This window comes from Eretmochelys imbricata, chromosome 14 (assembly GCF_965152235.1).
Source record: "Eretmochelys imbricata isolate rEreImb1 chromosome 14, rEreImb1.hap1, whole genome shotgun sequence".
NCBI classification, from domain to species: Eukaryota; Metazoa; Chordata; order Testudines; family Cheloniidae; genus Eretmochelys; species Eretmochelys imbricata.
Window position 1 is genome coordinate 32,264,869 of NC_135585.1, and position 17,361 is coordinate 32,282,229.

A 17,361-nucleotide genomic window follows, 5' to 3' on the forward strand; every position below is an offset into this window, starting at 1 on the left:
TCCAGCGGAAACGGTGGATGATGACGGATGCCACGAGAATAGATATTTATAAAGAACGACGAGAGGACCTGCGAGGTGGATTCATGGCACCAGGAGAGCAGGAGAGCAGAGTTGCAGCAGAAGCAGTGGATGATGAGGGTTAGTAGTCGTACTGCACTGTCTGTTGACAGCAGCACCCAGGACACAACAGCAGCGGTCACAGTGAGCTGAGCTGAGCGGGCTCCATGCTTGCCATGGTATGGCGTCTGCACGGAAAAAAGGTGCGAAACAATTGTCTGCCATTGCTTTCACGGAGGGAGGGGTGACCGACGACATGTACCCAAAACCACCAGTGACAATGTTTTTGCCCCATCAGGCATTGGGAGCTTAACCCAGAATTCCAATGGGTGGCGGAGACTGCGGGAACTGTGAGATAGCTACCCACAGTGCACTGCTCCGTAAGTTGATGCTAGCCATGGTAGTGAGGACGCACTCCGCCGACTTAATGCGCTTAGTGTGGACATATGCAATTGACTGTATAAATCGATTTTCTAAAAATCAACTTCTATAAAATCGACTTAATTTCGTAGTGTAGACATACCCATAATAGAATCATAGAATATCAGGGTTGGAAGGGACCTCAGAAGGTCATCTAGTCCAACCCCTTGCTCAAAGCAGGACCAATCCCAACTGAATCATCCCAGCCAGGGCTTTGTCAAGCCTGACCTTAAAAACCTAAGGAAGAAGATTCCATCACCTCTCTAAGTAACCCATTCCAGTGCTTCACCACCCTCCTGTGAAAAAGTTTTTCCTAATATCCAACCTAAACCTCCTCCACTGCCATTTGAGACCATTACTTCTTGTTCTGTCATCTGCTACCACTGAGAACAGTCTAGATCCATTCTCTTTGGAACCCCCTTTCAGGTAGTTGAAAGCAGCTTTCAAATCACCCCTTATTCTTCTCTTCTGCATACTAAATAATCCCAGTTCCCTCAGCCTCTTCTCATAAGTCATGTGCTTCAGCCCTCTAATCATTTTTGTTGCCCTCCCCTGGGCTCTTTCCAATTTTTCCACATCCAAAACTGGACGCAGTACTGCAGATGAGGCCTCACCAATGCTGAATAGAGGGGAATGATCACGTCCCTCGATCTGCTGGCAATGCTCCTACTTATACAGCCCAAAATGCCGTTCTTTGCAACAAGCAGTACCGGATTTACCATGGCGCCGGGCCCACGGTCCAAAGGGGCCCTAGTCTGCTCTTCTCCCCCCCTCCCGCCCCCACTGCTCTCTCTTGCGGAGGCAGAAGCTTGGTGCTGCCGGCTCCTGGAGCTCCTGCTGCAGCAGGACAGGCTCTACTGGCAGCCAAGTTTCTCCCCCACCTCTTCCCCGGAGGGTGCTACGTTCCCTCCCCTCCCCCCTCCCTGCTGCCGATCAGCTGTTTGCCGGCAGGAGGGAGGGGGAAGAGCGGAGCTCCGGGGGCGGGGGAGGAGGAGAAGAGGCAGAGGTGGGGCTTTGGGGAAAGGGCTGGAATCGGGGCATACTCCCTCCAGCCCCCTGCCGTGAGCACCCCCACAACCCTAGCCCTCTACCCACCCTGAACCCTGCATCGCCCTCTCAACTCCCCAGCCCTGACTCCTGCACCCCCCTCACACACCACCAGTCCCCTGTCCTGCCCCTGCACCCCCTCATACGTCCCCAGCCCCCTGCCCTGACTCTTTCACCCCACACACATACCCAGCCCCCCCACACCCCATGTCCTGACTCCTGCACCCCCCCCACATCCTCACCCCCACCCTGAGCACCTGCTTTGAGCAGGGGGTTGGACTAGATGACCTCCTGAGGTCCCTTCCAACTTTGATATTCTATGATTCTAAATGGGAGCTCCTGCACCCCCCGCCCACCATTCCCACCTGCACCCCTCACACCAAACAGGAGCTGCCCCAGGTAAGCGCTCCACACCCCAACCTCGTGCCCCAACCCTGAGCCCCCTCCCTCAGCCTAGCTCCTGGCCAGCCCCCGCACTCCAACTTTTTTTACAATATTTGGAAAGATCATTAAGTGTCCATTGAGATCCTCCGTGATTTTCAAGTGGTCTGTGGAAAAATAAGTTAGACTACAAGAACAATCAAGAACAATCAAGGTACGTCACTTTATTGTCATTTACTTGCTATTACTTATAGGAGGAGGATGAAGAAAAAAAGAATGGAAAACTGGGGCGGGGGGAGATCAGAGAGAATGTTTTTTTTCTTGGTTGGGTCCCAAGGAGGGGCCCCAAAAATGAAGCTGAGCACAGGGCCGCACTGACTCTAAATCCACCACTGGCTGTCATGTTACCTGTGCTGGGGATACTGTGTCAGCTGATCCCCACAGTCTCCAACCTACCTGGGCAGTACAGCAGACATGGCCCTGCCCACTAGCTCCTCTCCACTCCCTAGCCCACCCACCGCTTGCTTTCCCCACCCCCCATTAAGGCTTAGCCCTCCCACTTTTAGCCCTGGTCTACACTAGGACTTTAGGTCAAATTTAGCAGCGTTAAATCGATGTAAACCTGCACCCGTCCACATGATGAAGCCCTTTTTTTCGCCTTAAAGGGCTCTTAAAATCGATTTCCTTACTCCACCCCTGACAAGTGGATTAGCGCTTAAATCAGCCTTGCCGGCTCGAATTTGGGCTACTGTGGACACAATTCGATGGTATTGGCCTCCGGGAGCTATCCCAGAGTGCTCCATTGTGACCGCTCTGGACAGCACTCTCAACTCAGATGCTCTGGCCAGGTAGACAGGAAAAGAACTGCGAACTTTTGAATCTCATTTCCTGTTTGGCCAGCGTGGCAAGCTGTAGGTGACCATGCAGAGCTCATCAGCACAGGTGACCATGATGGAGTCCCAGAATCGCAAAAGAGCTCCAGCATGGACTGAACAGGAGGTACGGGATCTGATCGCTGTATGGGGAGAGGAATCCATGCTATCAGAACTCTGTTCCAGTTTTCGAAATGCCAAAACCTTTGTCAAAATCTCCCAGGGCATGAAGGACAGAGGCCATAACAGAAACCAGAAGCAGTGCCGTGTGAAACTTAAGGAGCTGAGGCAAGCCTACCAGAAAACCAGAGAGGCGAATGGCCGCTCCGGGTCAGAGCCCCAAACATGCCGCTTCTGTGATGAGCTGCATGCCATTTTAGGGGGTTCAGCCACCACTACCCCAGTCATGTTGTTTGACTCCTTCAATGGAGATGGAGGCAAAACGGAAGCAGGTTTTGGGGACGAAGAAGATGATGATGATGATGAGGTTGTAGATAGCTCACAGCAAGCAAGCGGAGAAACCGGTTTTCCCAACAGCCAGGAACTGTTTCTCACCCTGAACCTGGAGCCAGTACCCCCCGAACCCACCCAAGGCTGCCTCCTGGACCCGGCAGGCGGAGAAGGGACCTCCAGTGAGTGTACTTTTTAAAATACTATACATGTGAAAGGATTACTTTGCCCTGGCATTCGCAGCTCTCCTGGATGTACTCCTAAAGCCTTCGCAAAAGGTTTCTGGGGAGGGCAGCCTTATTGCATCCTTCATGGTAGGACACTTTACCACTCCAGGCCAGTAATACGTACTCGGGAATCATTGTACAACAAAGCATTGCAGTGTATGTTTGCTGGCATTCAAACAACATCCGTTCTTTATCTCTCTGTGTTATCCTCAGGAGAGTGAGATATCATTCATGGTCAACTGGTTGAAATAGGATGCTTTTCTTCAGGGGACACTCACAGGAGCCCGTTCCTGCTGGGCTGTTTGCCTGTGGCTGAACAGAAATGTTCCCCGCTGTTAGCCACGGGGAGGGGGGAGGGTTGAGGGGGTAGCCACGTGGTGGGGGGAGGCAAAATGCGACCTTGTAACGAAAGCACATGTGCTATGTATGTAATGTTAACAGCAAGGATTACCCTGAAAGAGTGTAGCCACTGTTTTATAAAATGTGTCTTTTTAAATACCGCTGTCTTTTTTTTTTCTCCACCAGCTGCATGTGTTTCAATGATCACAGGATCTTCTCCTTCCCAGAGGCTAGTGAAGATTAGAAAGAAAAAAAAACGCACTCGTGATGAAATGTTCTCTGAGCTCATGCAGTCCTCCCACACTGACAGAGCACAGACGAATGCGTGGAGGCAAATAATGTCAGAATGCAGGAAAGCACAAAATGACCGGGAGGAGAGGTGGCGAGCCGAAGACAGTAAGTGGCGGGCTGAAGACAGGGCTGAAGCTCAAATGTGGCGGCAGCGTGATGAGAGGAGGCAGGATTCAATGCTGAGGCTGCTGGAGGACCAAACCAGTATGCTCCAGTGTATGGTTGAGCTGCAGCAAAGGCAACTGGAGCCTACAGACTGCCACTACAGCCCCTGTGTAACCAACCGCCCTCCTCCCCAAGTTCCATAGCCTCCACACCCAGACGCCCAAGAACGCGGTGGGGGGCCACCGGCCAACCAGCCACTCCGCCACAGAGGATTGCCCAAAAATCAGAAGGCTGGCATTCAATAAATTTTAAAGTTGTAAACTTTTAAAGTGCTGTGTGGCATTTTCCTTCCCTCCTTCACCACCCCTCCTGGGCTACCTTGGTAGTCATCCCCCTATTTGTCTGATGAATGAATAAAGAATGCATGAATGTGAAGCAACAATGACTTTATTGCCTCTGCAAGCAATGATTGAAGGGAGGAGGGGAAGGTGGTTAGCTTACAGGGAAGTAGGGTGAACCAAGGGGCAGGGGGTTTCATCAAGGAGAAACAAAGAGAACTTTCACACCGTAGCCTGGCCAGTCATGAAACTGGTTTTCAAAGCTTCTCTGATGTGTACCGCGCCCTCCTGTGCTCTTCTAACCGCCCTCGTGTCTGGCTGCGCGTAACCAGCAGCCAGGCGATTTGCCTCAACCTCCCACCCCGCCATAAACGTCTCCCCCTTACTCTCACAGATATTGTGGAGCACACAGCAAGCAGTAATAACAGTGGAAATATTGGTTTTGCTGAGGTCTAAGCGAGTCAGTAAACTGCGCCAGCGCGCCTTTAAACATTCAAATGCACATTCTACCACCGTTCTGCACTTGCTCAGCCTGTAGTTGAACAGCTTCTGACTACTGTCCAGGCTGACTGTGTACGGCTTCATGAGCCATGGCATTAAGGGGTAGGCTGGGTCCCCAGGGATACATATAGGCATTTCAACATCCCCAACAGTTATTTTCTGGTCTGGGAATAAAGTCCCTTCCTGCAGCTTTTGAAACAGACCAGAGTTCCTGAAGATGCGAGTGTCATGTACCTTTCCCGGCCATCCCACGATAATGTTGGTGAAACGTCCCTTGTGATCCACCAGAGCTTGCAGCACTATCGAAAAGTACCCCTTGCGGTTTATGTACTTGCCGGCTTGGTGCTCCGGTGCCAAGATAGGGATATGGGTTCCGTCTATGGCCCCACCACAGTTAGGGAATCCCATTGCAGCAAAGCCATCCACTATGACCTGCACATTTCCCAGGGTCACTACCCTTGATATCAGCAGATCTTTGATTGCGTGGGCTACTTGCATCACAGCAGCCCCCACAGCAGATTTGCCCACTCCAAATTGATTCCCAACTGACCGATAGCTGTCTGGCATTGCAAGCTTCCACAGGGCTATCGCCACTCGCTTCTCAACTGTGAGGGCTGCTCTCATCTTGGTATTCATGCACTTCAGGGCAGGGGAAAGCAAGTCACAAAGTTCCATGAAAGTGCCCTTATGCATGCGAAAGTTTTCGCAGCCACTGGGAATCGTCCCAGACATGCAACACTATGCGGTCCCACCATCTTTGGCTGGCAGCAGACGGTGCAGAAGGACTGCATGCCATCCACATCTCATGGCTGCTTGGCAGAAGATGGTACAATATGACTGCTAGCCATCCTCATCTCTTGCCTGCCCGGCAGAAGATGGTACAGTACAACTGCTAGCAATCCGTATCGCCTGCCTGCTCACCATAAGACGGTTCAGTAGGACTGACTGCAGGACTAAAGAGAATGACCTGGTCATGACCTGCGTGTCCTGTTACCAGTGCTGACTGGAAACTAAAAGTCTGGTTATAGGAGTAACCACATTAGCCTCTGCTCCTCCCACTCCCAGCACCCACCCCAGAGGGCTGGAAGAGAACCGGTCCTGCTGCTGCGGGAGGAGGGGCAGCTCAGTGCAGAGAGAGACGAAGAGAATGGGCTAGAACCAGGTAAGTACCCGCTCTATGTGGGCAGGAGTGGGGGGCAGGGACCTTGTTTACCCCCACCCCAGCCCTGCTGCGCTTGCAGTTTACCCCTGGCCCCTCCCTTGCTCCAGGAATCAACCCTAGCTTCTGCCCCACTGTGCTTTTACCCCCAGCCCCTTTTACAATCATTCCCCGGGGGACCCACAAATATGTTTGGCCCACAAAAAGTTCATCCGGCCCTGGCAACAAGGGCACACTATTGACTCATATCCAGCTTCTCGTCCACTGTAACCCCTAGGTCTTTTTCCGCAGAACTGCTGCCTCACCACTCGGTCCCTAGTCTGTAGTGGTGCATGGGATTCTTCCGTCCTAAGTGCAGGACTCTACACTTGTCCTTGTTGAACCTCATCAGATTTCTTTTGGCCCAATCCACTAATTTGTCTAGGTCCCTCTGTATCCTATCCCTGCCTTCCAGCGTATCTACCACTCCTCCCGGTTTAGTGTCATCTGCAAACTTGCAGAGGGTGCAATGTTTGTTTGTTGCTGTTTGATTGCCTACTTCCAGTTCCAAATGAGGTGTGTGGTTACCAGTCAGTTCCTAGCTCTGGTGTTGGTAACTGTGAGGTTCTACTGTACAGTAGGGGAAACGAGGGGCTATCTCCTGCCACCAGAGGGCTCTGATTATTGCTAACAGAGGACGGGATGGTGCTCGCTTGCTCTCTCTCTCTCTGCTCAGCATGTAAATGGCTGAGCTTCCTGGGTCATTCGCTGTGCACCGGCAGTACTGCTGCTCCCTATCCGGGTCTGTGTAGGGGAGAGACCTGCATTAACACCACTCTGCGCCCAGCGCGGGGGAGGGGGGGGGACTTTCTGCGGTGGCTGGACCCAGCCCCGGGCTCTGCCGACACCAGCCCCTGAGCCGGAGCCTGCAGGTGACGGGGAGACCCGGGCAAAAGGGTTGGGGCCAGGCAGGGAAGTGACTCTGCAGTAAAGGGAGGCTCAGATCTCTTGTGGCTGAATCTGCAGTGCAGATCTGAGCGAACGGTAATGAAGCCCCTGCCTTTGCTTGGCCATCAGCTGCTGCCAGAGCTTTGCTCCAAGAGCTAAACGCAGAGAATGCGGGGGAGGAGGAGGAAGTTTCAGGGTGGCAGTGGGAGGGTCCCCCCTTTTGTCTCTTTGGGGCAGGGCATGTGTAGTGTGAAAAACTGCTCTCTGTCTTAATGTGCTACTTAGGGTGCATCTGCCTTCACCCTGCCCTTACTTGGCCTCAGAGTCTGCGGACTACTTTTGACAGGGGTTGAAAATGGGCAAATCGGAGGAGGAGGGTAGTCAGGGTCTGAGGAGGGGCCCGAAATTGACTGGTCAGGAGGGTCAAGTTGCTGGAGGCAGGGTTAGGATAGGTGCTGAAGGGCAAAAGCAGAGATGGGGGGGGGGGGAGACGGAGTTATGCCCAGGGGTGAGGCGCTGCCAGAGGGTGACAGTGGATAAAACCCCGGCAGAGGCACAGGGGGTAACAGTTACCCCGGTGGACTGAGACACCAGTGCTTGCAAAAGATGGGGGGGGAGGGACTTTATTTCCCCTCCCACAGGACAGCACCTCTCCACATGGGCTTCCCAGGGCTGGGTTTGTAAAGGCGCAGGCATCCCAATGCCCAGTCACTGCAGCTCCTGATGTAACCTGCTGAGGTGCTGCAGGAGACTTGAGTCAGTGAAATATTTTACGTACACCCCTTCAGAAACAAAGAATCCCTTATCAGTGTATCTGACTGTATGGAGTCTCATAGCAGTTCACCAGTTTGTCTTATCTGCTGCTGGGAGGCATGTCATTATGCTATTTATATTATATTTTAATAACAAATAATGAAAGTATGCATGTTAGTATTTGCTAGTAGTTTTAGCAATGACATCTGGGTTTCTAGTATTGCACTTGCTATGTTTTTTTACTGTGATTTCTAATTTGGAATTTTTAATTCTAACTTTTTCTTCTGTACTAGAAGGAGAAAGGTGAGAGGTAGCAAATTAGGACAAGTTAGCAAATAAGAACAACCTTAAGTATCAGTAACTGCTACTGGTTACAATTCACTACCCATATTCCAGTAGCAGATTAGGGCAGATAGCAGTTTAATATCAGTAACTGCTAGTGATAGCAAATTGCATCAGTTGGCAGTTTTTTTTACAATACCTTATGTATCAGTAACTGCTGCTGGTAGCAAATTAAGACAGATAGCCATTTTTAACACTACAAAGAGAAGTGTGTGTGTTATTTCTTCATTTAAAAATCTACCCTCGTTACTGCTCTCCCTTCCCCTGGAGATAATCCACAGAGATGATTTTATGTCCCCAAGGACATGTTGGTTCTATCAGACATGGTGGGTTTAAAAGGATTTAGCACAGGTCTACACTACTGCATAAAGAAAAGGAGTACTTGTGGCACCTTAGAGACTAACCAGTTTATTTGAGCATAAGCTTTCGTGAGCTACAGCTCACTTCATCGGATGCATACTGTGGAAAGTGTAGAAGATCTTTTATACACACAAAGCATGAAAAAATACCTCCCCCAACCCCACTCTCCTGCTGGCAATAGCTTATCTAAAGTGATCACTCTCCTTACAATGTATATGATGATCAAGGTGGGCCAGCTCACGAAAGCTTATGCTCAAATAAATTGGTTAGTCTCTAAGGTGCCACAAGTACTCCTTTTCTTTTTGCGAATACAGACTAACACAGCTGTTACTCTGGAACTACTGTATAAGTCAATCTCACTTAACGTCACTCAGCGATGTGAAAAAGACACCCCCTGGCCGACGCAAGTTACAGCAACCTAAGCACTGTCTGAACCAGTGCTACGTCCGCAGATTGCTCACAGAGATGGAGTATGGGAGAGACTTTATAAAGCAGGTCAATGTTTTGGCCATTTATATATTGTCTTTTGCTTCTAATTTATTAATTGTCTTCCCTCCAGGACACTCCTTCTCCCCCTCTCCCCCCATGGTAGCTTTGTAAAATCTCTCCCCTTAGCCCCCTTGACTGTGTAGATGGACAAGTCCTTCCTCCTCCTCCTCAACATATCCCACAATGCCTGACTTTGAATTCAAACTCATCCCCCTTCTGGGTGGGCTGGGAAACCATGTTGGTGGTGAATGTGTGGCAGAATTTGTCGCCAGCAGAGATGTGGATAGTTAAATTCTCCCATTAGCAGAGTGGCCTGCAGCTCTGATTCAATGGAGAGCTGGCCCAGAGATTTGCATGTGTTAAAATGGCCTGCGTTAATAATCATGGAACACTTCTCGTAATGAATACTCCACAAATATCGATGTCCCGTTTTCTTTTCTTAGTGTGTCCAATTCCCAAACCTAACGTGATCTCGCAGATGGAACGAAGAGAAGAGTTGGAGGAGCTGGATCTCCGAGGCTCTGAGGAGAGGGAGATCCTGAAACACAGCTGCCCAGGTGTGGAACCAGATAAACTGAGTCAGAAAAGATTGGTGGGTAAAGTAAAATGCTGGGATTCCCACAAAGCCCCAGTTCTGCCTCCTCCCATCCCATTCAGGATCCTTATGGCAGTTGTCACTCATGGCTTTCCAGCACACCTGGTGGTACCTCCCACTCCCCTGAGTGTGTGGATGGGTTGTGGAGCTAGAATTGATCCCCAGTTCTCTGTCCTCTGGGGAAGGTTTGGGGAGTGATTGGAAGGAGGAATTGTCTCATTATTTATTTTTATCTGCTCTGCAGTTAATTGGATTAGTTACTCCCTTTGCCTTTCCCCTTTCTGCATTCCCTTTCCCCGAGCACATGGAACGACTCCTGTCTGGATTCTCTCTGTCCCAGCAGGAGATTGGACAGTGAGCAAGAAGGAGAATTCACAGAAATGCAAGGCTGGAAGGGACCTCAAGAAATCCTCCAGTCCAGCCCCTCACGTTGAGGCAGGACAAGTACACCTACACCATCTCTTAAAGGTGTTTGTCTAACCTGTGCTTAAAAACCTCCAGTGATGGGGATTCCACTACCTCCCTTGGAAGCCTGTTCTTTATCATTGAAAACTTTCACCTAAAACCTAACCTTAATCTCCAGTGCTGCAGATTAAGCCAATGACTTATCCTGCCCTCACTGGACATGGAGAACAATCATAGAATATTAGGGTTGGAAGAGACCTCAGGAGGTCATCCAGTCCAATCCCCTGCTCAAAGCAGGACCAACGCCCACTAAATCATCCCAGCCAGGGCTTTGTCAAGCCGAGCCTTAAAAACCTCTAAGGATGGAGATTCCACCACCTCCCTAGATAACCCATTCCAGTGCTTCACCACCCTCGTAGTGAAATAGTGTTTCCTGATATCCAACCTAGACCTCCCCCACTGAAACTTGAGACCATTGCTTCTTGTTCTGTCATCTGCCACCACTGAGAACAGCCTAGTTCCATCCTCTTTGGAACCCCCCTTCAGATAATTGAAGGCTGCTATCAAATCTCCCCTCACTCTTCTCTTTTGTAGACTAAATAACCTCAGCTCCCTCTGCCTCTCCTCGTAAGCCATGTGCCCCAGCCCCCTAATCATTTTTGTTGCCCTCCGCTGGACTCTCTCTAATTTGTCCATATCCCTTCTGTAGTGGGGGGACCAAAACTGGACGCAATACTCCAGGTGTGACCTCACCAGTGCCGAATAGAGGGAAATAATCACTTCCTTGATCTGCTGGCAATGCTCCTACTAACACAGCCCAATATGCCATTGGCCTTCTTGGCAACGAGGGCACACTGTTGACTCCTATCTAGCTTCTCATCCACTGTAATTCCCCAGGTCCTTTTCTGCAGAACTACTGCCTAGGCACTTGGTCTCCAGCCTGTAGCGGTGCTTGGGATTCTTCCTTCCTAAGTGCAGGACTCTGCACTTGTCCTTGTTGAACCTCATCAGATTTCTTTTGGCCCAATCCTCCAATTTGTCTAGGTCACTCTGGACCCTATCCCTACCCCTACCCTCCAGCATATCTACCTCTCCCCCCAGCTTAGTGACATCTGCAAAATTCCTGAGGGTGCAATGAATCCCATCATCCAGATCATTGATAATGATGTTGAACAAAACCGTCCCCAGGACCGACTCCTAGGGCATTCCACTTGATACCGGCTGCCAACTAGATATCGGAGCTGTTGATCACCGGCCGTTGAGCCCGACAATCTAGCGAGCTTTCTATCCACCTTATAGTCCATCCAATCCATACTTTTTTAACTTGCTGGCAAGAATACTGTGGGAGACCATATTAAAAGCTTTGCCAAAGTCAAGATATATCACATCCACAGCTTTCCCCATATCCACAGTGCCAGTTATCTTATCACAGAAGGCAATCAGGTTGGTCAGGCATGACTTGCCCTTGATGAATCCATGTTGACTGTTCCTGATCACCTTCCTCTCCTCCAAGTGCTTCAAAATGGATTCCTTGAGGACTTGCTCCATGATTTTGCCGGGGACTGAAGCGAGTCTGTAATTCACTGGGTTCTCTTTCTTCCCTTTTTTAAATATGGGCACTATATTTGCCTTTTTCCAATCGTCTGGGACCTCCCCAGATCGCCACGAGTTTTCAAAGATAATGGCCAATGGCTCTGCAATCACATCAGCCAACTCCCTCAGCACCCTTGGATGCATTAGATCCGGACCCATGGACTTGTGCATGTCCAGCTTTTCTAAATAGTCCTGAATCTGTTCTTTCACCACTGAGGGCTGCTCACCTCCTCCCCATACTGTATTGCCCAGTGCAGCAGTCTGGGACCTGACCTTGTCGGTTAAGACAGAGGCAAAAAAAGTATTGAGTACTTCAGCTTTTTCCACATCATCTGTCACTATGTTGCCTCCCCCATTCAGAAAGGGTCCCACACTTTCCCTGACCACCTTCTTGTTGCTAACATACCTGTAGAAACCCTTCTTGTTACCCTTCACATCCCTTGCTAGCTGCAACTCCAATTGTGCCTTGGTCTTCCTGATTACACCCCTGCATTCTCGAGCAATATTTTTATACTCCTCCCTAATCATCTGTCCAAATATCCACTTCTTGTAAGCTTCCTTTTTGAGTTTAAGCTCCCCGAAGATTTCACTGTTAAGCCAAGCTGGTCGCCTGCCATATTTGCTATTCTTTCTGCACTTTGGGATGGTTTGTTCCTGCGTCCTCAATAAGGTTTCTTTAAAATACAGCCAACTCTCCTGGACTCCTTTCCCCCTCATATTAGCCTCCCAGGGGATCCTGCCCATCAGTTCCCTAAGGTAGTCTAAGTCTGCTTTTCTGAAGTCCAGGGTATGTATTTTGCTACTCTCCTTTCTTCCTTTTTGTCAGGATCCTGAACTCAGCCATCTCATGGTCACTGCTGCCTAGGTTGCCACCCACTTCTACTTCCCCTACCAATTCTTCCCTGTTTGTAAGCAGCAGGTCAAGAGGAGCACATTCCCTAGTCTGTTCCTCCAGCACTTGTACCAGGAAGTTGTCCCCAACACTCTCCAAAAACTTTCTGGATTGTCTGTGCATTGCTATATTGCTCTCCCGGCAGATGTCGGGGTGATTGAAGTCCCTCATTAGAACCAGGGCCTGTGATCTGGAAACTTTAGTTAGTTGTCCAAAGAAAGCCTCATCTATGTCATCTTTCTGATCCGCTTGTCTATAGCACACACCCACCACAACATCACCCTTGTTGCTCTCGCCTCTAAACTTAACCCAGAGACTCTCAACAGGCTTTTCTCCAGTTTCAAACTGGAGCTCTGAGCAATCATACCGCTGTCTTACATACAATCATAGAATATCAGAGTTGGAAGGGACCTCAGGAGGTCATCTAGTCCAACCTCCTGCTCAAAGCAGGACTGATCCCCAATTAAATCATCCCAGCCAGGGCTTTGTCAAGCCTGACCTTAAAAACTTCTAAGGAAGGAGATTCCACCACCTACCTAGGTAACTCATTCCAGTGTTTCACCACCCTCATAGTGAAAAAGTTTTTCCTAATATCCAACCTAAACTTCCCCCACTGCAACTTGAGACCATTACTCCTTGTTCTGTCATCCGCTACCACTGAGAACAGTCTAGAACCATCCTCTTTGGAACCCCCTTTCAGGTAGTTGAAAGCAGCTATCAAATCCCCCCTCATTCTTCTCTTCCGTAGACTAAACATCCCCAGTTCCCTCAGCCTCTCCACATAACTCATGTGTTCCAGTCCCCTAATCATTTTTGTTGCCCTCCGCTGGACGTTTTCCAATTTTTCCACATCCTTCTTGTAGTGTGGGGCCCAAAACTGGACACAGTACTCCAGATGAGGCCTCACCAATGTCGAATAGAGGGGAACGATCACGTCCCTCGATCTGCTGGCAATGCCCCTACTTATACATCCCAAAATGCCATTGGCCTTCTTGGCAACAAGGGCACACTGTTGACTCAGTGCAACTCCTCCACCTTTCCTCCCCTACCTGTCCTTCCTGAACAGTTTATACCCATCCATGACAGTGCTCCAGGCATGTGAACTGCCCCACCAAGTTTCTGTTATTCCAAACACATCATAGTTCCTTGATTGTGCCAGGACTTCCAGTTCTTCCTGCTTGTTTCCCAGGCTTCTTGCGTTCGTGTACATGCACCTAAGATAACTAGCCAATCACCCTACTTTCTCAGTATGAATCAGGAGGCTTCCCATCTTGTACCCTCCTCCCTTGTGTTTCCTCCCAGTATCCCACTCTTCCAGTTACCTCTGGGCTTAGGTCACCATCCCCCGGCAAACCTAGTTTAAAGCCCTCCTCACTAGGTTAGCAAATCTCTTCCTAGCAATCCTTCCTGAAACAGCATCCCATGGTTGAAGAATCCAAAGCCCTCTTTCTGACACCACCTGTGTAACCATGCATTCACCTCCACAATTCGACTGTCCCTACCTGGGCCTTTTCCTTCAACAGGGAGGATGGCTGAGAGCACGACTTGCACCTCAAACTCCTTTATCCTTCTTCCCAGAGCCACGTAGTCTGCAGTGATCCACTCAAGGTCATTCTTGGCAGTATCATTGGTGCCCACGTGGAGAAGTAGGAAGGGGTAGCGGTCCGAGGTCTTGTTCAGTCTCGACAAACGCTCCGTCACATCCTGGATTCTAGCTCCAGGCAAGCAGCATACTTCTCGAGTCTCCTGGTCTCGTCGGCAGATGGATGACTCCGTTCCTCCTTAGGAGGGAGTCCTTGACCACCACTACTCATCTCCTCCTCTTGGGAGTGGTGATCATGGAACCCCCCCATCCCTAGGACAATGCATCCCATGCCTTCCGGCCGATGGGGTCTCCTTCTGATTCCTTCCCCCAGAGGGCTCTTCCAAATCCTTCTCCACAGTAGTACCTGTGCAGAGAGCCTGAAAACGGTTTCATATCTCTATCTGTGTATTGGGGGTTCACAGCTTCTCCTCTTTCTTCTTCTGGAGGTCACACGCTGCCAATATTCTTCCCCGTTCTGCACTGCCCTCTCTGATTATTCATCATGGTGTACTTCCAGAACTAAACACTGACTTCTATCCAGAAAACCTTCATTTTTTTCTGATGCAACACAGGGTTGATACTTGGTTCTCTAGTCCTTTAACCTTCTCTTCCAGTATGCAGACCAGCTTGCACTTCATACAGGCGAAATCACTTCTGTCCTCTGGGAGAAAGACAAACATGGCACATTCTGAGCAGGTCACATCAGCTGACCGTTCACTTTCCATGTCTTCCTTCGGAGTGGCTCCTCAGATGTTGCTCACAGGAGCCTGAAAGGCAAAAAACACTGAACGAACTCCCCGCAGGCAAACTCCCTCTGTTTTGCCTGTCCTCTGTTCGCTGCTCACTCAGTTCGCAACTGGCTGCCTTTTTATAAGGCTGCTGGCTCGAAGCAGGTGGCCCGCTTTATAACAGCCCTTAACGTATTTAACGACTGTTAACAGGGCCCATCTCCAAGTTTTTCCTCTTTCTCTTCAACCTTTCCTCGCAGGGCAAGTTTTTTTTTTAAAACCTTTGATCATTTTTGTGTTTCCCCTCTTGACTCTCCAATTTGCCCATGTCTGCCTGGATACCCCAAAAGAGTTTAGGCACCTAAATTCTTATATTACGCTCCACTGCGATGCACCAAACTCCCGCGCACTCACTCAGTGCCTACGTTTGGCAGGCAAAGTTCCTTACGCACCTACGTTTCTTCCTCTGGGTGTGCACACTACTGCCTCCCTCTAAGAATCTGGATACTTATTTCCCATCTAAGCCCCAGAGTGACTTACAAACCAGGGAAAGACAGGCATGGAGCTGCCTCAGTTGTGTGCAGGTGTTGAGCCAGTCATCGTGCTCAGAGGCCGCCTACCGGATCAGGCCCCTCAGGCAACTTTACACAAAACAGTCAGTGGTGGGGGAGAGGAGAACCTCACTAAAAACCTTAGCCCAGTGTACTTAGCCTTAGGGTATTCACTTGGGACATAGGAAAGACCCGGTTCAAGGCCCCTTCCATCTGAAGCAGAGAAGGGATTTGCAAGGAGATCTCAGGTGAGTGCTCTAACCACTGAGCTATGGGATAGTCCCTCACTCTTGTGGAAGCTGTTGCACCGTGGATAAATAATTAAAAAGTCACTTGGAGCAGGGGGACTGGATCCTGGGCTAAAAGTTATGAGGAGCTCCTCCCACCCCTCCACCTGCCTCTTGCAAAAATGACATAGGAACCCAACTGCAAAGATGGTTCCCGGCACTGCTCTGCAACCTGGACTTAGGTGCCTATCTCTGTGAGAGGGGTGAGGCTTCACACTTTGGGTAGCATAGCTAGCTCCCTACCTACCATGCTGGGTTTTGTCAACTGCAGTCTAAGGCACCTGTCTCTCCCCATGAATTGTTTCGGAGCTTAGGCACGTAAGTCAGGCATTATGATGTTCAGCGTCTCGGCATTTAATTTTTAGGTGCCCAAACAGTTACTGCGATTCCAAGCCTATTTGCATTTTTATGTCCATGCCATCTTTCTTAAAGTGAGGCACCTAATAACTGGACATAACACTCCAACTGAGGCCTTACCAGTGCTCAATTACTTGCTGTCTGTCTTAGGACACTCCTCTTAATATACCCCAAAATGATTTTAGCCTTTTTTTTTTTTTTTTTTTTTTTTTTTTTTGCAACTGCATGACATTGCTGGGTCGTACTGAATTTGTGATTCCCTTATAACACCCAGATCCTCTAGGCAGCAGTACCGCTGAAGTCAGTTATTCCCCATTTTTGTATCTGTGCATTTGATTATTTCCCTCTGCTCCCGTCTTTACTGAATTTCATCTAGCTGATTTGAGACCAATTCATTAAGGTAATTTTGAATTCTAAACCTGTCCTGCAAAGTACATGCCCCCACTCCCACCCAGCTTGGTGTCATCCCTAAATTTTATAAGCATACTCTCCATTCCATTATCCAAGTCATTAATGAAAATGTTGAATAGTACTGCACCCAGGACAGATCCATGCAGGACTCCACTAGATACATCCCCCAGTTTGACAGTGAGCCATTGATAACTACTCTTTGAATATGATCTTTCAATCAATTATGCACCCACCTTATAGTAATTTCATCTAGACCACATTTCCCTAGTTTGCTTATGAAAATATCATGTGGAACTGTGTCAAAAGCCTTACTAAAATCAAGATATATCACATCTACTGCTTTCCCCCTATTCACAAGGCCAGTAACCCTGTCCAAAAAAAAAATTAGGTTGTTTTGGCATGATTTGTTCTTGACAAATCCCAAGTTGGCTACTACTTATTGCCCTATTATCTTACAGGTGCTCCTCCGGAAGATCCTGAGCAAGTGGACCAAAATGGGACATTTTCAGAAAGAGCCAAAGGAAATGTTTCCCAGAGTCCTGAGCAGAGTCAGCACATATCAGAGAGGGAGGAGGGAAACCACAAAGGGGAGAGAGAGGAAAAATCTAGTGCCTACCAGGGAGGTTTCAATGTTCTTAATGAAACCACGAGCCACCTCAGAGCCCACATGGGGGAGAGATCCTACGGGTGTGCTGAATGTGGGAAAGCCTTTAGTTGGAGATCACACCTTACTGCCCATGAGAGAATCCATACAGGAGAAAAACCCTATAAATGTCTGGACTGTGGGAAAAGTTTTAGTCAGAGATCCCACCTTACTACACATGAGAGAATCCACACTGGTGAGAAGCCCTATAAATGCCCCAACTGCAAGAAAAACTTCTGTCGCAACTCACAGCTTA

At 49.3% G+C, this 17,361-nt stretch overlaps 1 protein-coding gene across 1 annotated transcript in view; it reads left to right on the top strand.

Annotated features, from left to right (window-relative positions):
- The window catches only part of LOC144273973 (uncharacterized), a 108,453-nt gene that overhangs the window by 89,544 nt on the left and 1,548 nt on the right, over positions 1-17,361 (top strand). The window contains 1 exon segment of the mRNA XM_077832701.1: positions 17,170-17,308. Within this exon segment, the coding sequence (XP_077688827.1) occupies positions 17,170-17,308 (139 nt within the window).